Source organism: Ochlerotatus camptorhynchus, unplaced genomic scaffold (genome assembly GCF_037179485.1).
Source record: "Ochlerotatus camptorhynchus isolate MF236.1 unplaced genomic scaffold, CSIRO-AGI_Acam_v1.1 ptg000096l, whole genome shotgun sequence".
Taxonomy (NCBI): Eukaryota; Metazoa; Arthropoda; class Insecta; order Diptera; family Culicidae; genus Ochlerotatus; species Ochlerotatus camptorhynchus.
This window is the reverse complement of record NW_027040586.1, coordinates 1,419,683-1,444,480: the sequence shown is the minus strand read 5'-3', so window position 1 is coordinate 1,444,480 and position 24,798 is coordinate 1,419,683. Positions and strand designations below refer to the sequence as shown.

The following is a 24,798-nucleotide window of genomic DNA, read 5'->3' as shown; positions in this document are numbered from 1 at the left end:
TACGTGATCTCTTTCGGTCGTTCGTTCGGTGTCCGTGTAGCAGCACCACGTGTCGCGACGGGAAGGAAATATACGTACGAAATCCGTGGTGTTTCCGTCGTAATTCGCGGTTGAGCAGCACAACGCGACGGGAAGGATATATCGTTCGATTTCTTGTGTTGTTCGCGTTTCGGTGCGCGCAGTCAAGTGATTCGTGGTGGTAGTAAGTGATGGCATCAAAGAAGGAGAAGAAGCTGACTGAGGATAAGCTGGTCCTGAAACGGATATTGGCACTTCGAGATGTGGTGGAAAGGTTCGTGGCGGAGTACAACCACGAGCGGGATTCTGGAGAAGTTTCTGTCCGCCTTGACACGTTGGATAGGACGAATAAGGAGTTTCATCATGTACAGTCGGAGATAGAGAAGTTGGATGCAGCGGAAAACTTCGAGCAACACATGGAGATGCGGACCGATTTCGAGAATCGCTTCTGCAGGCTGAAGGGCTTTCTTCTCTCCAAACGGGAACGGAACCAACCTCTCCTGAACTCAACAATGTCGTCTGCATTTGCGCCACCTCACAATTCGACCAGTTTCCACCATCGACTACCAAAAATCGATTTGCCGAAGTTCTCTGGAGATGAATCGCGCTGGATTTCATTTCGGGACAATTTCCTCTCCATGATCCATAGCAATGATGACATTCCGACGGTCAACAAATTGCAATATTTGCTACAATCACTAGAAGGAGATGCCAGAAAACCCTTTGAGAGTGTAGATATCCAAGCGGACAATTACGCATCAACTTGGGAAGCGCTGATGAAGAGATACGATAACAAGCGGTTCTTGCGGAAAGAGCTATTCAGACGGTTGTTTGAATTGTCGCCGATGAAACGTGAATCAGCTCTGGAGCTGAACATTTTGGTGGATGATTTCCAACGTCATGTGAAGGCTTTGGGGAAACTTGGCGAACCCATTGTGCATTGGGACACTCCTCTCACATTCATCCTATGCAGTAAGCTCGATTCATATACGTTACGCGCCTGGGAGCAAGAGACGCGACAGAAAGACGAAGTTAAGTATGATGAATTGATTGAATTCTTAACGCAACAAGTACGCATGTTGAAGTCAGTATCCAACGATCTGCAACATCGTTCTCGAGGAGCTAGCACTAATGTGGTTGGTGTCACCCCGAAGAAGGTCTCTACAATGAAGTCCATTGTCAACACTGTTACAAACGAAACCAAGCCGAATGCTGCGCAATGTCATGCGTGCTCGGAGAAGCACCAGCTGTTTCAATGTCAGACGTTTGCTAACCTACCTGTCATGCAGCGTCGTGAGTTGATATCGCAGCGAAGTCTATGTTGGAACTGTTTCCGCCCGAACCACCAAGCGAAGGTGTGCAAATCAAAGTTCTCATGCAGATCGTGTCACGCTAAACACCACACGTTGTTGCACGACCAAGCTGCACCTCCAAAAGTGTTACCGAATCCTGTACCCAAGGCTACTACCACCGGCTCGTCGAATACACCAACGCAGCAACCAATTCTAACCACGTCAGCGAACGTGGGGACCGTTGGATCATCGAGTCCACCCAAAACGAACCTCTCTGTCCAGTCAAGCAGAAGCACGGTCCTCTTGGAAACGGTTGTGCTCAACATCGTCGACAAGCACGGTAAAGAAATATCTATTCGAGCTCTTCTCGATTCTGCTGCGATGTCAAACTTCATTACCAAGAAGCTGGCAAATGCACTTGCCACCCGTCAAGCCCCGGTCGATATCGCAGTAGCCGGAATAGGAGAATCTGTGAAACAAATCAAGCGGCAAATCGCAGCAACGATTAAATCACGGACCACGTCCTATTCCACCACACTCGAGTTTCTGATCATGAAAAAGCCCACGGCCAATCTACCAACGATTGCCATCAATTCCGCATCGTGGAACATACCAAAGGTTCCACTGGCCGATCCAACCTTCAACGTTCCAGGCATGATCGACATTATCATCGGTGGAGAGTGTTATCATGAGATGCACACTGGTAACCGCCTGTCACTCGGTGACGGTTTACCTTTCCTAATCGACACCCTTTTTGGATGGACAGTATCTGGAAAAACTGCCATCAATTCCGCTGTTTCTTTACCCGCCTGCTACTTATCGACTGTCGATCGATCCCTCGAAACAACGCTTCAGAGATTCTGGGAACTCGAAGCTGTCGATCATGGCCTGGCGTATTCCACTGAAGAAAAGCAATGTGAAGAAATCTATGCCAACACTACCACCCGAACTCACTCCGGAAGGTACGTCGTACGCCTTCCTCGGTCCGAAGATCCGCAAGTCACCCTCGGCGAATCTCGAGCAATTTCCACCCGTCGTTTCCACAGTCTCGAGCGACGCCTAGAGAAAGATTCCGCCTTAAAGCAAACCTACCACGAGTTTATCGACGAATATCTACGCCTTGGCCATATGCGGAAACTCACTATTGTTGACGACGATTTGCCACACTGTTACCTACCACACCACCCGGTGTTCAAGCAGAGTAGTACCACCACCAAGGTCCGTGTGGTGTTCGACGCCTCCTGCAAGACCTCTTCCGCAGTATCACTGAACGATACGCTTCTCGTCGGTCCAGTTGTACAACAGCATCTCGTCAACATTACCATTCGCTTCCGCTTCCATGCTATCGCCTTCGTTGCCGACGTGGAAAAGATGTATCGACAAGTTCTTCATTATCCCATTGATCAGCAGTTGTTGCGCATCCTGTTTCGTCGTAATCCGTCGGATCCACTCGACACATATGAACTCCTCACGGTCACATACGGTACCGCATCAGCTCCATACTTGGCAACTCGAACCCTGCTACAGTTGGCCAAAGACGAAGGAGACAAGTATCCGGAAGCCGTTCAACCTGTCATCGAAGATTTTTATGTTGATGACCTTCTCTCCGGTGCAGACAACCTGGAAGCTGCTATCGAAAAACGTCGCCAAATCACGGATATGCTTGCATCAGCTGGATTCCCATTGAGAAAGTGGGCGTCCAACGTTCCGGAAGCTTTGACTGGAATACCACTCGAAGACTTGGCAATCAAACCCCTCTTCGATTTGCAAGATGACCAATCAGTGTCCACGCTTGGACTTGTTTGGGATACAAGAACGGACATGTTGAGATTCAACGTCGAAATGCCACTTCCTGCAGCGGTGCTTACAAAGCGTAAGGTAATATCATACATCGCTAGAATCTTCGATCCACTAGGTCTCGTCGGCCCAGTTATTGCTACTGCTAAGATGTTTATGCAACGGCTCTGGAAGCTAAAAGGCGAGGATAATCAACCCTACGAGTGGGACAGACCTCTTCCACCGAAACTACAAGAAGAATGGAAAAGATATCATGTCACGCTGGACATCCTCTCGGAACTACGAATTCCTCGTTTCGTTTCTTTCGCCGATGCACCCAGAATTCAGCTTCATTTGTTCTCCGATGCGTCAGAGTTGGCATACGGCGCCTGTTGTTACGTTCGTTCTGAGAATGATGATCGTATCCACGTGCAACTCTTGACATCCAAGTCAAAGGTTGCTCCACTCGCCACTAAACATTCCATCGCTCGACTTGAGCTCAGCGCTGCTGTGCTATCCACCAGACTCTTCCAGAAGGTAGAACAATCGATACGAGCCACGTTTGATGTTTTCTTCTGGACAGATTCTACCATAGTTCTCCAATGGCTCAATTCTACACCGAATCGCTGGAAAACATTCGTGGCTAATCGAGTATCAACAATCCAGTCAAACACAGAAGGATATTCCTGGAAGCACGTTCCCGGAAGTGACAATCCCGCTGATGAATTATCGCGAGGATTGACGCCTATTGATCTCCGTAACCAATCTCGATGGTGGAACGGACCATCATGGCTCTCACAACCTCCGAGTCATTGGCCACACGCAAGCCTACCAGATGAAGAATACCCATCGGTCGCCGAAGAAGCACGCAAGGTTACATTAGTGACTTTGCATAACGAACAACCCCAATTCGTCGATCAACTATGTTCCCGCTACTCTACGTACAGCAAACTCCGTCGTATTGTAGCGTACTGTATCAAATACATCCAATCACTCAAGGCTGCAGTGCATAAGTCCACCGAAAACCAAACACTACTTCTCTCAACAACCAATCTCGTAGATGCTGATCGTGCATTAGCCCGTCTAGCACAACAACAAACGTTCTGTGATGAGTTAGCTGAACTTCAAACCTCTTCCGTTGTAAGAGGTGCTCCGTTGAAATGGTTGAAGCCTCACTTGAGTGACGATGGACTCCTCCGTGTTGGAGGCCGGCTTGAGCATGCCTGTGTATCAGAAGCAAGCAAACATCCTATCATCTTGTCAGCTAAACATCCGTTGTCTCGTTTACTCTGCGAACATTACCACAAGATTCTCCTCCACGCTGGTCCCCAGTTGATGATATCTACCATACGCCAAAAATATTGGATAATTGGAGGAAGAGATCTAGCTCGGCACACCTATCACCTTTGTGTCAAATGTTTCCGCATTAAGCCTACCCTCATCCAACAAAGCACAGCTGGCCTGCCAAGTTCCCGTGTAACGCCAGCGCGCCCATTTTCTATTTGTGGCGTAGATTATTGTGGTCCAGTGTTTCTCAAGTCGCCAATCCGAAATCGTCCGCCAACCAAAGCATATATCGCAATCATCGTGTGCTTTTCCACCAGAGCCGTGCACATTGAATTGGTATCAGACCTCTCAACGCCAGCATTTCTATCCGCGCTACGTCGTTTTGTTGCTCGTCGCGGCCGTATCCAAGAACTCCACTCCGATAATGGAACGGCTTTCAAGGGTGCCGCAAATTCAATGCACCGCGTCTACGAGATGCTGAAGGCCAACAACACTGACCGTGAAATGATCAGCAACTGGTGTGCAGAGCAAGAAATCAAATGGAAGTTTATACCGCCACGCGCCCCGCACTTCGGAGGATTGTGGGAAGCCGCGGTGAAATCATGTAAGCATCACCTACTACGAGAAACCGGCCATACGTCCTTTACCCAAGAAGACATGATAACACTATTGGCACAAATAGAAATGTGTCTAAACTCACGGCCATTGACTCCGATACCCAGCGATTCCGCCGACCTCGAAGTGTTGACACCAGGCCACTTCCTTGTTGGTTCGAATCTCCAAGCAGTCCCGGAAGCCAACATCGCCGAAATTCCAGATAACCGCCTAGATCACTGGGAACGTACCCAAAAGCATTTTCAGCGAATCTGGGCAAGGTGGTATCCAGAATATCTCGCCCAGTTGCAAACCCGGGCAAGCAAAGGCTGTAAGTTACCGGTTAACCTACAGTTGGGACGGATCGTAGTCATCAAAGACGAAAATCTCCCGCCGGCACAATGGCCACTGGGTCGAATCACCAAACTGCATCCAGGCAAGGATGGTACCGTACGCGTCGTCAGCATGAAAACAGCTAAAGCAGAGAACGTCGTGCGACCAGTCGCCAAAATGGCCCTTCTACCAATACCATCCGAATGCGAAGATCATCAATAGTCGAGCTGCAAGCCGAAACTACAAAGATCGGCCGAGCAGTCCGAAACTGACTCACTGCATATATGAACAGCTAACAGGTGATTAGCGTTCCAACATTTCTACTTTTCCTTGTGCGTTCTACCGGGTCTTTATTTGCAGAGCACCATTCTACTCTCGTCGATGCAACCGAATCACCGCTCACCATCTGCTGAATGAATCGATTCAGACGTCACCCAATCGATGAATTGAATTGACCATCTACGACAGTCTTCGTATTCGCCGAATTCAGCCGATGTCCGAGAGAATCATGAGAGAGGAACGTAGCACGAGAGAGATTGAAACAGTGTTGCTGTTTCAAGGTGGCCGGAATGATAAGTATACGGTCACATGTAAATATCTGTAAATATCACCCAACATTTGTAAATATTTAGCATTAAGTCACATTGAATTCAAACCAAAACAAACTAAAGTAGTTAAGCCTAACACAAATTTAAATAACAGAAAACAGATTTAAATCACCAACCGTCACCACAATAATACACTACACTGTACGATCGACCCACAAGCTATTGTACATGCAAAACCCATTCAATGAAAACAAAGTTACACAATCCCATCAGTACAAAATATAAAGCCAAAGTAACCGGTAGCAATCTCAAGTCGTTCCCTTTATTCCGAGCAAATAAGGCAAACCCCCTCAGTGCAGTAAATTCGAGTGATCTTTCAAAATCCGAAACTGATCTCGGTGGTGGCTAAAGGTGGCAAATCGATCACGGAATCGATTGAGTGCGTATTTTTCGTGCGTGATAATCACAGTGAGTGATTCGTGACGAACAAACCCCACAACGGTCATTAAAGATAGTGCGATAGTGAAGTGTGCTATAGTGGCGAATTACCCTTTCCCGTGGTTTGGTGTACCGCTATTGGAAATAGCGGGTAGTAATACCTCCGGTATCCGAATTTGATCTCCACGATCGAACAATCAGACTTCCTCTACCCGACGGTAATGTTGGTTTGCGTGAGTGTGCCTTGAATTCCTAAAAATCATCGGGAGAAGTTTTTGTTTACAAAAACTGTTGCGCCTAATTCCAGCTCTATCTAGATATGTTTAAATGTAACATACCATGTACTTTAAGGCAACATTTGCGATGCAATTTCAAAAACCAAAGTCGGTCGCGGCATAAAAGTGGCTTGATTTTGATCCAGAGATGATGGATTTTAATTCTTAATACGCCAATAGGAATTTTTTCTGCGAATCTGTTAAAATTAGGACTTCATCATTTTTCAAAATGTTACTAATGAAAATTGTACAAATGTGCAACTGTTGTTATGATAATTAAAATTATCACCGATTTTCTGCGAAAAGCGATTTCCTTAACACAGATTTCAAAGTTGAATTCAATTCGGTCTCACCAAACGGTGTTTATTCAATCACCGCGTGGTGAGTGGTGGTGTTCTCCAGTTCACAACGAAAGGGTGCCTGCAATCTGAGAGCTGCAGCCCATATGAGTAGGGTTACCATATGGTATCCTAAAGGAGGACATGTCCTCCTTTTTCAATAATTTTTCTACGTCCTCCTTTTGCCCAAAAATGTCCTCCTTTTTAATCCTTGCATAGTTCCAGTAACATATTAATAAAATTGTTTTCAAAAAGCGTTGTTTGCAGAGCTTATTTCATTTTCATTTTCATTTTGCAGCGTTTGGTGGGGCAATGGGAGCGCAAGTCAATCCAAAGCCGAGGATAAATGAAGGGTAATGGCTGAATAGTCTATGCGGTCCACTTGAACGCCATGGGAAAAGGAAGGGATTGAAGAGGTTGGTAATTGGGGTGTTTTGAGGAAATGACACCTAGTACTAGATTTGTGCTGCAAAATGTAAAGAAACCGAAAATCCATCTCCCACTGATTCATCCTTTCACATATATACCAAATTGATATTTTAAAGCAACCATCAAAATAAACAGACAATATATGAAAAGGCTAGTTGCCTCCCTAAGCGGACCCCCGCCTCCTAACTCCTTTTTCAATCTACTTAATGTCATTAGGCTGTCTAAATTTTCGTTTGATGATTATGATATCTCATTAGCCTAATTTAATAAATAATTTAAATCTCTAATCCACCCAATCAACCATAACCCATGCTTTATTAAGTACCTGCACTTGTGCATACTATCCAAAATTTAACGTGTTTCAAGTTCTTTTTGACTTTGACCTATACTTATTATATATCAGTTCGTCCCAAGTGACTAAAATTCTTCACTCGGAAGTTAGTTTCCTAGCTGATTTTTAACTTACATAGGGTATATGCTCCAACTACGCTCACACGTTTCCACTATGTCGCACCACAAAAATACGTATGGGTATGTCACAGTGGAAATCCCGAACCACAGTTCAAACACCAAATCAAAATGAAGCACATATAATATTAGTTACAATACCATGTTTAAAAATGGTGTTTAACATTGTTCCCTGAGTAATACTACGCAAGTAGAAGGAGCACCGTTGGACACCCTCTAAAATACCTCAATAGTACAACTCCCGTACAAACCCATCTTTATAAAAATAAATAAAATAAGAGTGATTTGCGAAAAAAAACCAGCCAGTATCGCACCCAACGTCAGTGCCTATACGTAAGCGTACCACGACGCAGCTCTTAAAAAAAGGAGTAACAGCCAACGATGCCGGACCTAAACCAACCGTCTCCAACGCTCCACTATGAAGCATGATATTAGGCCCGCCCACCAACGTCCAGGTTAAAAACTAGCCAAGGGGAGGACTTCATAATAACCCGGAGCGGTTCAATTGAATATCCTACTACACAAAAATAAGATTAAATAATTAGATTGGTCTCACCCGATATTCTTGAAATACTTGACGTTTTGAATTAAACATTGCCATTTCCAGGCTTCGTGTTGTTAGTTTTCTTGAAGGTCTTGTGCTTAATGCTTGATTTGTCTTTCGCTTCGTATTTCTAAGAATTGACTCTATAAATAAAAAAAAAAAAAACAAAAACAAACACAACGCTTCCCGCCCACAAGCTGTAGACCGAATGCAGAATCTTTGTGATGATACATTCCAAACGTGCATATCCATAGAAATAAATCCAATTCAATAAAGGATTGATTTCCACTGCGACTAAATCCAGCATTCCTACTAAAATATCAAATGCTGTGCTTAATCAGAGCAATAAACAATGTACGGTGATGATTAATCTGTTAATATACTTTTATAAGCGGATTCAAATGCACTTTTGGTAAGCATCAACACTGATCTGGCAACACTAGTGTGCATCTTTCCAATGTGGTAAAGATCCAGATCAGCCCTGGGACCTGGTAGCCTAATTAAACTACCTCAAGGTTTTGCCAAAGCCCAGGGTGTTTGCAGAGCTTATTTGTTTAATTATGTCGCAAATTTATCTTATCTAGCAAATGCCATTCGATGGTGGGACTAGGAGTATACTACAGCTGTCAACTCCCCACATTTAGGCTGCGGTCAAGATTGCTGTCCATTTCGTGAATTTAATCTAAATTTGACGGATGGAAATTTTTTAAATAAACCTGCATATTTCAGACAAACCAGGAATCTATTTTGACAATCAATTTCTCGAAAATCGGACGATCAACAACAGAGGGATTTTCGAACATTATATATTATTTTCAAAGAGTCAGTGAAAATTCATAAATTTTTTCTGTATTTTTACTTAAATTTGACATATTGACAATAAATTATAATGTTCGAAAAACTCTCTGGTAAATTTAACAGGTTGCTTAGATGTTCCATGTTGGTTTCAATCGCGATGACATGTATCCTGATTTTTGTACATGATAAAGGCTGGGATGGTTTTAAGGCTGTAAAGCTGCAGTTTTCATGCAAATCAGCTAGACGAGAGCATTTCCAAGTATCAAACATGAATTATGAAGGCGAGAAAAATGCATCAATTTTCAGAAGTAAAACGAGAAGATGAATTAAATTGATATCTACCACAAGTTATGAACAATCTCAATTGAACCTTCGCAAATCATGAATTTTGTAATAGCGCACATATTATTAAAACGTTTGCTAAAAACTCATTGTCCTCCTTTGGGCCTGTTCATAAACTACGTAGACAGTGTTTTGGGATTATTGACCCCCCCCCCCCTCTGCGTAGACAATTGTCCATACAAAAAAATTAAAATTTGTATGGGTCGTGGATAATTGTCAACCCCCCCCCCCCCCTTAACTGTCTACGTAGTTTATGGACAGCCCCTTTAATGTTAAGAAAAGGAATCATTGTCCTCCTTAATCTCCAAACCTCAAATGAAATGTCCTCCTTTTCAAGTTTTTGATATGGTAAGCCTACATATGAGCATCCATAGAAAGAGGGAGAAGCCGCACTGCTATTGATCGGAATTAGTAGCTCTTCGTGAGTCGCTGTGGGCCATCTATGTCAAGTGCGTCATACTAAAGTTTATAAACAGAGAGAACCCCGGTCAAATTCCTATTCCAACACAAACAAAACACATGCTCCTGCTGCAGTTAACAAATAAGATTGATTAGCGGCGCCGGTGGCGTAGTGGTAAGCGTGATTACCTGTCACCCCAGCAGGCCTGGGTTCAATCCCAGTCGGCGCCGCCGGGATGTTCTGAGGCATAACATCTCTGATCATGCCTTCCTTTGGAAGGGCAGTAAAGCCGTTGGTCCACGGTTCATGAGTTGATAAGTCGATAGGTAGGGTCCAGGTGTGGGAGTTGCCTCCCTGGCGTCGGTAGCATTGGTGCTCAGCACGGAAAACAAGATCGACGGAAAACAAATCAAAGAAAAAAAAATAAGATTTATTATATAAGACCACATAGTCCTACGTCACCATTGCGTACAACCCCATAGGGCTGTCCCTTGAAGTTTTCTCTCTTTATACAGGTATTCCACTAAGACGCTCACATTCATCAGGATTTTACAATCATAGGAAAAAAATATAATTGAAAATGGTCTAAAATGTTGAAAATTCATAATAATTATATTTTTAATTTGCATCAACTTGAGAACGGCTGAACTTAGAATGAGCAAATTTATCAAAAATAGAATTCAAATGAATATTTTTTTTGGCTAAGAAATAAGAAATTTCGTTATGCTTTGAAAATCAATTTGATTTTATAAAATTAAAGATTGTTTTCGAAGCAACTCTTCACCTAATTTTGAGGCATTCGTTTAGCTTTCCTTTCAAAAACCAAATTTAAAAACCGAGGAAGGAGTGGTTTGAGATAATCACTGTTCCATGTTTTTCACTATAAATTTAATGAGTTTAAAGAAAAAAAAATGTAATCCATTTTTTGAATACACCTTTTTCAAATGCTACTCCGGTTAAAACAAATCATATTTCAATTATAAATGCAACATTGGTAGCAGAGAACATATAGTGCGCCCCATATAAAGTTTCGTCAATATTTCCATCAATATGTACATGTCAATATTATCAACAATATGTTCGGGGGGTCATCAATACATAGTCACTCCTCGCCAGTGCTGCAAAATCTCGACAATACACGGCGAAATTCAAAATTCTGCATTGGTCACTCATTTGAGTTAACAGTCATCGTCAAGGCAAACCCAATCAATTGTCAGTGACAATGCTGTCAGTGACAAACATATGCCCTTTGATACTTTCCTATGTCTAGAAGAGCAACTCCAGTTGAGTAGTCTTCAAATTTGTTTGAACGGATGAAATTGGTAACTCTAAAGACTTGATGAGCAGTTGGATGCCCATGGCGAATCCTAACTGCTCATCTGCCAAAAATCGAGTTCGTATTGATGTGGAGCATCATTCTATTCAAAATTATCTTTTCAAAAAGTTTACTTATTGAAGAAAGCAAAATTTTTGGACGGTAGCTAGAAGCTTCAGTAGAGATTTTAGCCGGCTTTAAAATTGGAACAAATTTTGCATTTTCCATTTATCAGGAAGGTATGCCAAAGGGAAACATCTGTTGATTAATTTTACCAAGAATGGCAAGACAGGGAGTTTTGATGTGATTTCTATATAGGGGTACACTTTGTAAAAACCAAAAATGGAACATGTAACAAAATTATGAAAGATTTTGAACGTTAATAACTCAGCTGCCCCTGGATCAATTTCAATAATTTTATCACCAATCGATCAGATATATTTCTACGCATCTTTTAATTTTAAGACTTTATCATTTTTCAAAATGTCACTACTGAAAATTGCACGAATGTGCAACTGTTGCTATGATAGTTCAAATTATCACCGATTGCTTTCGAAAAGCGATTTCCCTTAAACAGATGTCAAAGTTGAATTCCATCCGGTCTCACCAAACGGTGTTTATTCAACCACCGCGTGGTGAGTGGGGGTGTTCTCCAGTACACAACGCATAGAGATGAACTAGCCGACGGCAAAAAATCTCTAATAAAGACAAAAAATCCAGTACACAATGAAAGGCTCCCCACAAGCAGCTAGCTATCAAAGCTCCCCTCAACCGTTGATCGGATTCAGTTCCAATCACCATGTGTGGTGGTGTCCGGTCGTCGGCATCAGTAGCAGTGCTTTCGTCACGTGACGTTGAACATTGTTCTCTCCAGTACACAACGAAAGGCTGCCTGCAAGCAGCGAGCTGCAGCCCACTTGAGCATCCATAGAAGGAGGAAGAAGTCGCACCGCTATTGATCGGAATCAGTCGCTCTTCGTGAGCCGCTGTGGGTCATCTCTGTCGAGCACGTCATACTAAAAAGTATAAACAGAGAGAATCCCGCTCAAATTCCTATTCCTACACAAAACACATGCTCCTGCTGCAGTTAACAAATAAGATTTATTATATAAGTCCACGTAGTCCTACGTCACCATTGCGTACAACCCCATAGGGCTGTCCCCTGTAGTTTTTTGATGAGGACAAAGAAAATTCCATCATAACCTGAAGCTTTCATATATTGAAACTTTTTAGTTATAGATCTTACTTCGTCCAAATCAGTCACCCAGGAATAATAAAAAAAATATTTTGTCGAAAGAAAATATTCAGATAATCCCAAGCAACCTGATTATCAGCTCGGATTTTGCTTAATCTTAGTAAAAGAGTTCTTCGGGTAATAACTGGTCTGGTCACTGCCCTAGCAGATATCACTTATATAAAATAGGAAAAAATCCGTCTAGCGAATTTCGGTTTTGTCAATTTGAAAACGAAACTGCTGAACATACACTCTGCAGCTGTGGAGCACTGTTCAAAAATGGTATTAGACGTTATAAGACGAGTTGTGCCTGATTGGGACAGCGTGCAATGTCAACAAATGTCTATCACACCTTAATTGTGAGAGGATATGTGACTAAAGGGCGAACACGAAATTATTGCGACACCGAAAATGTCATGCCAATTTTCTTATAATGTTTAGAATCAAACCAAAATGTTAGGGTAGTTTTATACATATATTTACTTCAAAAATCAAAAGAAAAGTTAATCGATGGAGCCTTGAGTGTAAAATTGAACGCATTTTCGCTTGATGCCCTCCATCAAAGTCTTTACAGTGTCATCCGGTACCAGTTTCTCAGTTTTTTTTTTTCATTTTCTTAACATGTCCTTCTCGTCTTTGACTGTCTTCTTGCTCTTCCCAAGTTCCCGCTTCATTATTGCCCAGTACTGCTCTACCGGGCGCAGCTCCGGACAGTTTGGCGGATTCATGTCCTTTGGAACAAAATGGACAGAATTGGCCTCATACCACTCCAGGACACTTTTAGAATAGTGGCATGATGCCAAATCTGGCCAAAATAGCGGAGCTTTGTCGTGCTGCTGCAAGAACGGCAAATGGCGCTTCTCGAGGCACTCAGATTTGTAGATCTCGCCATTTACTGTGCCCTTTGTCACGAAAGGCTCACTCCTCAGTCCGCAAGAGCAGATGGCCTGCCAAATGAGATATTTGGAGGCGAACTTCGACATTTTCTTCTTCTTAAATTTGTCGTCCACATCGAACTTGCTCTTGCCGGGGAAAAACTCCAACCCCGGAATTTGCTTAAAATCGGCTTTTATATACGTTTCGTCGTCCATCACACAGCAGCCATATTTTGTCAGCATCTTCCCGTAGAGCTTCCGTGCCCGAGTTTTAGCCGTCGATTGTTGCCGCTCATCGCGGTTTGGGAAGTTCTGTACCTTGTATGTATGTAGTCCAGCTCTCTTCTTTGCATTCTGGACGTAGCTCTGCGACATGCCGATCTTTTTAGCCACATCACGGCTTGAGACGTTGGGATTTGCTTTAATCATCCGCTTCACCTTTCCCTCCGTCTTTTTGTTCTCCGGTCCCGGTTTTCTTCCAGCTCCTTTGCCGTGGTCCAACGTCAACCGCTCCTGGAACCGCTTCAACACTCTGGAGACGGTTGAATGGTGAATGTTCAACATTTTTCCCAAGTGCCGGTGCGACAGGTCAAGAAATTCCAGGTGTTTGGAAAGAATTTGTTCTCTCAACTCGCGTTGGTTCACCTCCATTTTCGTTGAATCGAAAAACACGACTTCGAGTTTGACAGCATGTACACAATACACATCAATGAGAAAGTGTGCAAAATTTGGTTGATTTCTACCCAATGGTAAAAAAGTTATGCCCTGTTGAATGTGTCGCAATAATTTCGTGTTCGCCCTTTAACACTAAAATAAAATGGATCAGACAACAATATTCCTAAGTAATGGACGCAGTTGTAAAAAGGCTCTACAGATAAGAAAAAAAAACTTATTCTCAATAGGATTAGTAAGACCCAAACTGAAATTATGGGAATTCTCATATCGCTTAGCAAGTTTCTGAGCTTTTATGGCTCTCAGTCAGTGCTGAGATTTGTCATTGTCACTGACAGACTTTCGCGCGATATTGACTAAACTGTTCGTCACATAGTCACTGACAGACTTGATCCTCAAAAAAACCTTCGTCAAAATCTCATTCATTTTTTCGTCAATGACAAAGATTCACCTGGTAACAAAAAGTGTAATTTAGTACATTCTGTGTCACATTATTGTTATCCAAGTAGCTCAGGACGTAGATACTTGTTCACTAAAATGGATCCATGTAATTGTTTTGCTCAAGTCATTTAATTTCGTTACAAATTTGGCTAATAAATAAATCTGCACATGTTCGTCACTGACAGCATTGCCATTGACAATTGATATGGTTTGCCTTGACTATGACTGTTAGCTCCAATGAGTGACCAAAGCAGAATTGTCAATATCACCGTGTACTGTCGAGATTTTGCAGCACTGCTCTCAATAACGTCTAATTTTCACGGTGTAGAATATGTTCGCAGTGCGACGCTTTTACTATATGATCAGCATATAATCCCTACTTCTTCCAGTAACCACATACAAACAATTCATGCTTGAAAAAATAATCAGACAGTTGTTTACCATAAGGAGCATCCCGGTCATCGCTTTGCAAAATATCCTCAATCTGGATGCCGCCACAGTGCGTACATAATTTGCTCTGCCAGGATAAGTAAATTCTTCTACTTTCGTCTTATAACGCTACTCTTGGGAGCAATCCATTTAGTACGTCATGCGAAATTGAAGAAAAATTAACCCTGCCCTCTTCTTCCTTTCGACTATTTCGTTTTTTCCATACCTTATACAATGTTTGTCGCATAATTCTAAAACCCTCCCCCCTCCCCCCTTAGAGCGTGAAGTACGCGATGAATGGCCCCTTGCAGATTAATAGCCATCCTATTTTGCTGTTTTGCTGTGGACTCTTATTCATTTACAGGCGGGTTTCTTTCTTTGCCGGTGTAAAAATCATTCCATGAACGAGCTGTATCTTTCTAAGTGCACGCCATTTCCACATACATACCGGTACACATCACAGACAAATAATTTTCGTTCCAATCATAGTCACATCGCAACGTTGCATGCGGAAACGTCAACATTATCTGACACCAGCGCTGCGGTGAGCAAACCGTGAATGAACAAGAATGTACGTCATACGTCTGCTTGTCTGTGTGCACATGTTAGATGAGACAACAATCGCTCCGTGGGTTGCTTTGGGGAAGATAAAATTACACTAATCGAATTAGTTCCGGGCTGGAGTCCATTCCGTCCATTGTTTCTTCTGCCATGCTATACCGACTTATCCCTTTCGCTCAGCACTCATCGTCATCCTGGTCGGACGTCCGTCGAACGAAGCTTTAATTTTCCTTTCTTTTTTTTTTGCTTTCTTCTGATCAACATTGAAAATAACAGCTCCATCACCGGGCGAGTAGGGCGGGTAAGATGAGCGTTCTCCCTGACTCATCGCACACCGGTTTCCTCCAGCAGATCGTCTCCAAAAATGGAAGGAAGGTGGTAGACTAACATAGATTTGTTATTTTCCTCTAGCTACCGCTTGCCCACGAAATCGAATCTCATCGGGAAAACAAAGAATGGTCGATACCCGAAGAAGCCACCGCTAGCGCAGGCACTATAATTGAATGAAAACAATGTAACATCAATATTCAGCTCTTATTGAATCACATTAATTAAAGGCAAATAGCTGAAGTCGAATCGGGGAATCTTCGTGGGGGGTTAGTATCGAAAGCTTTTGGCCAAAGCTAATGGTTGAGTTTGGTGATTTCGGTGAACCGTTCCGGACAGGTAGATGAGATGTGCAACCTTTTACCTTTATGGGATTTATGCGTGGTGGCGTATTCATCGTGTTAAATTTATGCGCAATCAAGGAAGTAGTTGATGTTTTGCGAACGTCTGCGGTAAGGTCGTTCAGTGAAGAATATGTATTGATGTTTGTTATTTTGAATGTTGGCTATTTTGGTTAAGGGAGATTGGCGGACACGGATTTAATGGACTAAGTCTCGACGTTATCAAGATTTCTTGGACCGTCTTCCTATAATCCGTACAATTTATCAGATGCCATAAAAAGGGTAGGGTGTGGGAGCCAGTCATGAAGGGACTAAGACATTTTAGTTATAAAAAAAAGGATTTTAAAACAATTTTTAGAAGGATTAGTAATTTTCATTTAATTCCACTACCTTCTCAACTAACAATTTTCACAACGTAAACGCTTTACTCATTACATGTATACAGCCTCAAGCTGTATTCAAACGTTATACGATATGAGACAACCTTTACCCAACCTTTTTAGAAAAAAATCTGGCGATCTTAGTCAGCTGTTGGGACGGTTGGAATAAGCTCTTATTGCATTTCCATTTACCTGTGAATTTCCTGTTATCCTGCTGTTTAAGTTGTGTGCGAACTTGAAAGGCGCTTTTACACCTTTTCTCGGTTAGCCAATAATCACTACACAGCTTTCTCTTGAAGCCGGCCGGGTTAAATATTGTTTACGCTTCATTTGTTGGAGGTAGGGGAAATGCAGGTAATGTCGGCCTAAGTTTCCCTAATTTGGGCCCATACATAAATTCAGCAATCGACTAAATTTTCAATAGCAACCAAAAATATCCATTAGTACCGTCCCAATAACGCGTTCATCTAGATAAAATTGATAAATAGCAGATTTTTAGTGATGGGCCCAATCTTAGATCCATAGGCCAACATTAGAGACATTTCCCCTATTTATTTATTTTGCTGTGAGAATCAAATTAATCGAAATTAGTTATAAAGTACACCAACAAATTATTTCCCTTGGAACATGGAATCAAACTCGAGACGACCGCATTGGCAAACCTTGACACTACCAACTTCGCTACGCCAACACTCTGAACTGACTTCAACTAATCTACATGACTTTCTACAACAATATCGCTGAGTAGTGGCTTTATAATAGTGCACATGAATGACTTTTCTCGACTAGTTACTTCAGCTTTGTAAAGGAGTAGAGCAAACGCTGTAACACTGCACACGTCCAAAAATAAACCTAGTTGACTGTAAAAATGCTTCCAAAGTAGCACTAACACAGTTTATTTTTTGAGTATAGGTTGTTTACTTGTTGAATTTTATGTTGTCCAGCAAGAGTCGTTGGTTGTGTAGAATTGATGGCTTCTACCGTATGCGTGATAATGTTTGCACCATTGAGCAATGTAAAAATTAAAAAAAATCCCAAAAATTTCGTTTTCGAGTTTTTTTTTTATTTATTCAAAGGGTGGATGTTTCTCAGAGTCTTAAACTATGTTAATCATCGATCGAGTTTACACTTGCTGCAATTACGGCCTCCACACGCTTCTGGAATGCACGGCAGGTTCTAATAATGTAGTCTGGATCCATTTCTCTCCACGTACGGGTCAATGTTTGTCTGAGGCTTGCTGTACTCAGGTGGCGGTTAGAACAGGCCTTGGCCTTCATGACGTGCCATATTGAGTAATCCAGTGGATTAAGATCGGGGCTGGATGGCGGCCATTTATCCTTCGCCCAGAACGGAAGATGTTCCTGCAACCACTTCTGAGTGCGGTTCGAGGTGTGGCACGGAGCCCCATCTTGCTGAAATACAACATTTGGCTTTGGACCGTACTGTTCTTTGATCCACGGAAGAAAATACTTACTTAAAATTCCGATGTAGACCTCCGTGTTGACCTTGTCGCCTTCTGGAATGAACACCGGGTTAATTTTTTTTGCCATCGGAAGCCACCAATCCCAACACCATAACTACCTAGCTAGCAGGATGCTTGGTCAGATACACGTTCTTGTGCTCGTCGGCCACGTCTTTTACCGGAAGAGAACTAATATACCGGCCGGTTCTGGAATTTGATACGGAATCGACCGTAAACATGCTCTCGTTGGTGAACAGCACACAAAGAAATAACTATTTTTACACGAGACGTAATCCATCTTTGACGTAAATTATGGAACGTAAACAAACATGTCATGTAAAATTAAGTGTTCCTAAACCGAAGCATACGCAACTCGACGAAAAGTACGCTTGATTGAATTGATTTTCTCGTTTCTTTCAACTGATTCTTATGTCATTTGGGCCGCTTGCATGTGTCCGGTCTCAGGGCACGGAAATGTACATGACTTTTTCGTAGTGTGAGGGTTACCGGAAGTTCAAGATTCTCTTGCATCGTTCGACTCGTAGCTCCCGGATGCGGTTAATAATCATGTAGGTTTTTTTCCGTGCCCTCGACTTCGCCCCGCAATCTTCCTTTACGATCTTCCGTGCCGTAAAGTCACTGATCCCGTGTTCCTTTGCCATTTTCCTTATTGAACGCATTGGATTCACCCGAATCTTCCTTTTGATAGCAGCGATAACCCTCGGAACCCGAGCTAACCTCTGACGACCACCTTCGCGGATAGTTGTCCTTTATTTTCTTGGTCTAAACCCCTTTTGACGGTCCACCGGAATACTCCCACGGCGATTGAAATGTCTTTTTGGACATTTGCGCGTGGGACAAATCACGAATACGCTGCCTCTTCGTCATGGTGCAACTGTCAAACTGAGTAAATCATTTTCTTTTATACACAGCCTACTACGGTATGAGCAATAGGTTACGTGCATGCAAAGAAAACCAAGGCATTGTATGCACAAGTGAAACGGGAACCTTATTTGTACGATGGTGCAAACATTATCACGCATACGGTAAGTAATGAGTAAATGAGTAATATATTCACTTTATTAGCTTTGTTGTGCAGCTACAAGCTGAAAGTTGACTAATATTCGCATAGTAGTGACATAGGCGATTATTAGCTGCTGTTATTCTTTGCGACTGGCAAATTGAATAATGATTGTGATTGTCCACAACAATTTTGCTAGCTTCTGCTTGTAGCTGTATCTGCAGCTTTTTTCACCTACTATACAGCGCAATGCCGGAAAAGTTGGCTTACAAAGCTGAAAAAGTTAGTTGGGTTATTTGCTTATCCTTACAGATACGCGTATTTCGTCTACAATGTGCTGACATCTTCAGTGTCTTGAACTAATACTCGACTACTAGCCGAGTATAAGACACTGAATAAGTATTCACATTGTAGACGGAATACGCGTATCTGTCAGGATAAGCAAATAAGTTAATGGAATTAAATGGAAATTACTAATCCTTCTCTCTCTCTTTATAATGTTTAAAGGTTAATCTTTAGATTTCAGTCTCTATTTTGCTGGGAAAATATAAAATTGTGAATAAATTGTATAGGTTTTTGACACACGATTACATCTTTCGGCAACATTTTGAGGGTTCAATCAAAAGAATCAAAATCAACCGCGTTACGAAAAGTGATCATGTTTTGATTATTAATAACTCTGTCAATAGCGGATGAATTTTTATTCTAAACAAGCCATTTGATTTGAAATTTTTCTGCAAAACTGCTAACGCATTATTCATAATCAATAGGTCACTATTGAAAGTTATACAAATGTACAACTGATGCAATGGTGATGCAAATAATCACCGATTGTCTGCAAAAAGCGCTTTCCCTAACACAGATATCAAAATCGAATTCCATCTAGTCTCGTCGAACGGTGCTCAATCACCGCGTGACTGGTGCTGTCCGGTCATCATCAGGCGTTGTAAATTTTTTCCCCAGTACACGGAGAAAGAAGTCGCACCGCTACTGATAGGATTCAGTTGCTCGTCGTGAACCGCTGTGGGCCATCTGTGCCAAGTACACTGCTTGACTAGCCTATTGGTCCCAAGCAAATCGATGAACGTACCCCATTCTAGTGTAAATTCCAGTACTACACTATGCTTGTTTTGATTCGCTGTGAAAGTTTGACAGATAAAATGAGGGGTTCATGTTATGAGACCGAAGATAGTACTAGAGCTGAGCCAAAAAGTTGAGCTCGTTTCTTCGGGACCTTCTGGTCTTAGATTACCTCTATGCTTATAGCTCAGCATTACTTAACCATCTTAACCATCAAAACGGTTCTTTTCAGGGCCACCATAAATTATTGTTGTTCATGAGTTAATTTTCATTGGACGTTCGCTCGCCTTGCTGCCAGTCACATAACCCCCAAAGCTCTTTGGTAAAGTACCCAGCAACCAACCGTATTGAAGTGGTAGGTAGAGGTAACTCTAAGACCAGAAGGAAGATGCACCCCTCGAGACATAAGAAAATCAGCGAACCCCTCATTTTATCTGTCAAACTTTCATAGCGAATCAAAACAAACATAGTGTAGTACTAGAATTTCGACTAGAATTGGGCCCTCTTACCCAACCTCCAAGTGATTCCTCGTGGAAGTGCAGAGGTGTTCTCGGCTACCATGAAAGCGAGTGTCACGTCAACACATTCCTCCCCATTCCTTTCTGGACCTGCGTTCGGGCGCGGCCGGCGCTGGTATTGCTCAGTTTGAGATAACCAGTTTTTACACATTGAGGATGATTGCTAGTCCCAAGCGTCGTCTATTGGTGCTCTGTGTAATTACAGCTGATCTGGAAATAACAGAGGAGCAACCGTGGACGGTCATTCATGCTCATGCTCATTAGACTGAGGCGAAATTTGAAATTTTCAAAAGGTTCCAAATTGGGCCCTGATTAGCCTCTCAAAATTTGAATTCACAATCCATTTGAAGTTTATATGGGAATTACTATGGAGAAACCATAATTTCGGTTCATATCGATCTCAAAATTCACCAATTCACTATACTTTAGAAAATGATAGCAGAGCTTGTTAAAATTTTTCTCAGCTACATCTTTGTTCAAGACCAATTTTCGATCAAATATAAGGAACAAAAGTTATTTATGATTATGCTCAATCAACTGTTCAGCAGGCAACATTGGTGTTTATGGCGCGTAGAGTAGAGGACAAAAATCATGGCTACTATGTCACACTGCAGAATACAGTGTTTCCCACAATACTGTTGCTTAAGGGGGGAGTACACTTTGATTTTTCAAAAAAATGCATTTTTTTTAGTATAAAATGTTCCTTGGGATGTATACTTTAATTTAGAAAAGACTCCAAGTCCGCCAGAATATTCATTGCCGCTTTACGAAGCGATTTCCTACAACATGTACCGGCGCGCTAAGAGAGCAATTTTATCTTTAAGCGCGTTTATCTCGAAACGGGGTTTTTCAAACTAGCGTGGAACTCTAACCAGTTATCATCAAATTTGGATATCGCCTAGGTTTTCTTGTTCAGAATTAAATTCTGCTTAGAAATACGTATCCACATTTTCGATTTAGTCAAAAATGGATTTTTAATCCACGATTTTGTAAGCATTTCTAGGGTGAAAAACTCGAATTTATCCACCTATGGTGTGATCAGACCCTTCTTACTTATTCAAGTTTATTTATTTTATTGTCATTATCAGTGACCAAGCCCCCCACCCCCGTGTCATCCAGTGACGCTACGCCACTGCCTGGGGGTACTCGGAATATATCCGGGTGTAGTCTGTTTGGTGAGGCTACCAATCACCTTATCATCGTATTTTAATGTGATTTAATGGGTTTTAATTCAATTCATATTCAAGCAACTTTCCCGGGGTACCCGGTGTAGTGACTTGAGGCAATGATGGCACGCTTTTGGAGAATACACTAATTAAATTAACTTTATTTAAATGTTCTAAGACTGGTACACTTGGAAGTTTATACAACTGTTCACTTCGGTGGTCGGTAGCCAAAAGAGGTCGAGAACACATCTCGTACTTTCTACATCCTTATTGCTATAATTAGTCTCTTCATTATGGCTACTCATGAAAATATAATGCATGTCATGGCTTTCAAGCCAGCTATAAATCTAGGGATACAACATCTCTCCCGCCTTAAACAGCTTTCACACTACTGATTTTTTTTTTACTATGATTACAATACTTTTTAGTTTGAGTAAGATTACAAATACTTATAGGTGAATTGATCTCTGCTTGAGCATAATATAGACAACAACCAATCATTGATAGTATTTGAGTCTTGGCTGACCCTTGAGTCGATTAGATCGACGCACTTTTGGCGATGCCGACTCACTACGTCGACGCTTGCTTGATTTTTTCTTCTTGGGTTTTGTTGCTGATGGTGATTTCTGAACGGCTTGCGGCTGGTCTTTACTACCACTGGCAGATGGTGTCACAGGTTGATCGACTGGATTGTTGTCTCCGCTATCTTTGTCGACCGGACTGGATTGAATGACAGGAATTGAAGGATGGAATTCATCTGACAGATTTGAAAAACGAATTTGATTCATATGAACCATTCGCACGTTTCCTTCAATACTAATCAGGTAAGTCAATGGACTAATCTTTTGCAGAATAATTGCAGGTATCCATCGAACGAGTTCTTTAAAGTGATTCCGATAAAGTACCTTATCGCCGACGTTATACCTTACCGTGGATTTCGACGGTTCTGCGAATTCTTGTGACATTGGCTCTTTCGGTTTGGCAGCAGGTTTAGTATGAGTGCTCTCAATTTCAACCTTCCGTGGGTTGACAATATTGCTCAACGTTCGGGGTGTGTACGTGAAAAGCATTGATGCAGGTGTTCGATTTGTTGTTGTCGACGGTGTGTTCCGGTAATTAATCAGAAACCGGTTAATCTTCCGTTCAAGAGACAACTGTTTGCATTTTTCATCAAGTAAATACTTCTTGAGAACATCTTTGACACTTCTCACTCCCCTCTCGGCCAACCCGTTCGATTGGGGGTGGTAGGGTGGTGATTTTAAAACTTTAACACCATTCGCTTCCAAAAATGCGACATAATATTCCGAATTGAACGGAGGGCCATTATCCGTAACGACCTCCTCAGCAATTCCAAAACAGGCAAAAAAGGATTCAACTTGTTCAATCAGTTGATTACTGTTACTTGATTTAATAACGCGAACGTCAATAAATTTAGAAAAAGCATCTACGATTATCAAAGCAGTATGGCCTTCAAAATAGAAAAGGTCCATGTGGATCCGTTGGAACGGACGATCACACGTTTGCCATGTAGATTTGACATTTTCACGTGGAACTGCCTGACGCTGCTGACAAACTTCACAACTTTTGATTAAATTATTCAAATCAGCATCGAAATTCTTCCACCACACATACATACGACCTAGCATTTTCATACGGACAACCCCATCGTGGTTGGAATGCAGTTGATTAATGACAGTCGACTTAAGGTTATCTGGGACAACAACCCTGTCGTCGAAATACAAAACGTTTTCGTCGATTCCCAAGTGTGAACTCAAATTCAAATACGGTTTTAAACTTGGATCAACACGTGATTTCCAACCAGACTTGACGATTTCAAATAGTTTCGACAGAATAGGATCACTTTTCTGATTTTTCCGTATTATTTCCAGGTTTACAACACTAGGAGCACCGGAAAGACCTTTAATTCCGAGACCGACGTGTTCTATTCCGGTTTCCTCCGGCAAGGGGAGACGTGAGAGTGCATCAGCGTGATTCATCAGTTTACCTGGACGATGCTCGATCACATAATTGTAACCAGCCACAATTAGGGCCCACCGTTGCAGTCTAGCTGCTGCGATGGTTGAAGTACCCTTGGATGGATTAAAGATTTCTTTAATCCCACTATTGTCCGTAATCAAGGTGAATTTGGCACCATACAGGTACTTATGGAACTTTGTGATTCCAAAAAGGACAGCTAATGCCTCTTTATGTACCTGGGCATAATTTACCTGTGCAGGTGTTAGAGTCGATGACGCAAAACAGACTGGTTTCTCAACGTTATCGACTAGATGTGACAGCACAGCTCCGACACCGTATGGACTGGCATCGACCGCAAGAATGATCGGTTTGGCCGGGTCGAACGGCTCGAGAAGATCATTTTGAAGAAGTAACGACTTGGTACTCTCGAATGCTTGTTGACAATCCGGAGTCCAAACAAACCGATTGTTTTTCCGAAGCAAATTGTACAACGGACGAAGTTCTATCGATAGATTCGGAAGGAACCTATGATAATAATTGAGTAGCCCGAGATAAGCTTGCAGTTGAGGGACATTTATCGGTGCGGGGGCGTTTATTATCGCCTTCACCTTAGACTCGCTAGGGCGTATACCTTCAGACGTGATGGTATACCCCAAGTAATCGATCTGCGATTTGAAAAAACTAGATTTTGCCAGATTAATTTTAACGTTATGGTCATTCAGTTGTTCAAGAACGTGGTACAGATTCTTCCTGCAATCATCCACGTCTTTGCCACCGACAATAATGTCATCCAGGTAAGCTATTCCTGGTGAATTGACCAGAATTTGATCAATTATCGATTGAAAGATAGCAGGGGCGGATGTAATCCCAAATGGCATCCTGGTATAGCGAAACAGACCTCGATGGGTAGTTATGGTGCAAATACCCTGTGACGCTTCGGACAGCTGGACCTGCAAGTAGGCTCCAGACAAATCAATCTTACAGAAAACTTTCCAGGTAGCCACCTTAGCCAGGATATCATCGATCCTCGGTAAGGGGTAATGTTCAGCGGTTATGTAACGGTTTAGCGTGGCTTTACCGTCCAAACAAATACGCAGTGATCCATCTTTCTTTGGGACA

General features: G+C 42.2%; 1 protein-coding gene across 1 annotated transcript; it reads left to right on the top strand.

The window, feature by feature from the left end:
• The first annotated feature begins 209 nt into the window (after positions 1–209).
• LOC135698868 (uncharacterized) lies at positions 210–23,678 on the top strand. Its single transcript, XM_065219013.1, has 2 exons — positions 210–3,188; positions 23,592–23,678. Exons 1-2 carry the CDS (start codon positions 210–212, stop codon positions 23,676–23,678), a joined length of 3,066 nt encoding a protein of 1,021 aa, XP_065075085.1.
• Positions 23,679–24,798: the final 1,120 nt, after the last annotated feature.

What these genes read in the sequence shown, in the direction of transcription:
- LOC135698868 (XM_065219013.1), top strand. Translation starts at nt 210, where the DNA reads ATGGCATCAAAGAAGGAGAAGAAGCTGACTGAGGATAAGCTGGTCCTG. An exon ending in CGGTGCTTACAAAGCGTAAG is followed by an intron (nt 3,189 to 23,591) that starts GTAATATCATAC and finishes TATTATTTCCAG; the next exon opens with GTTTACAACACTAGGAGCAC.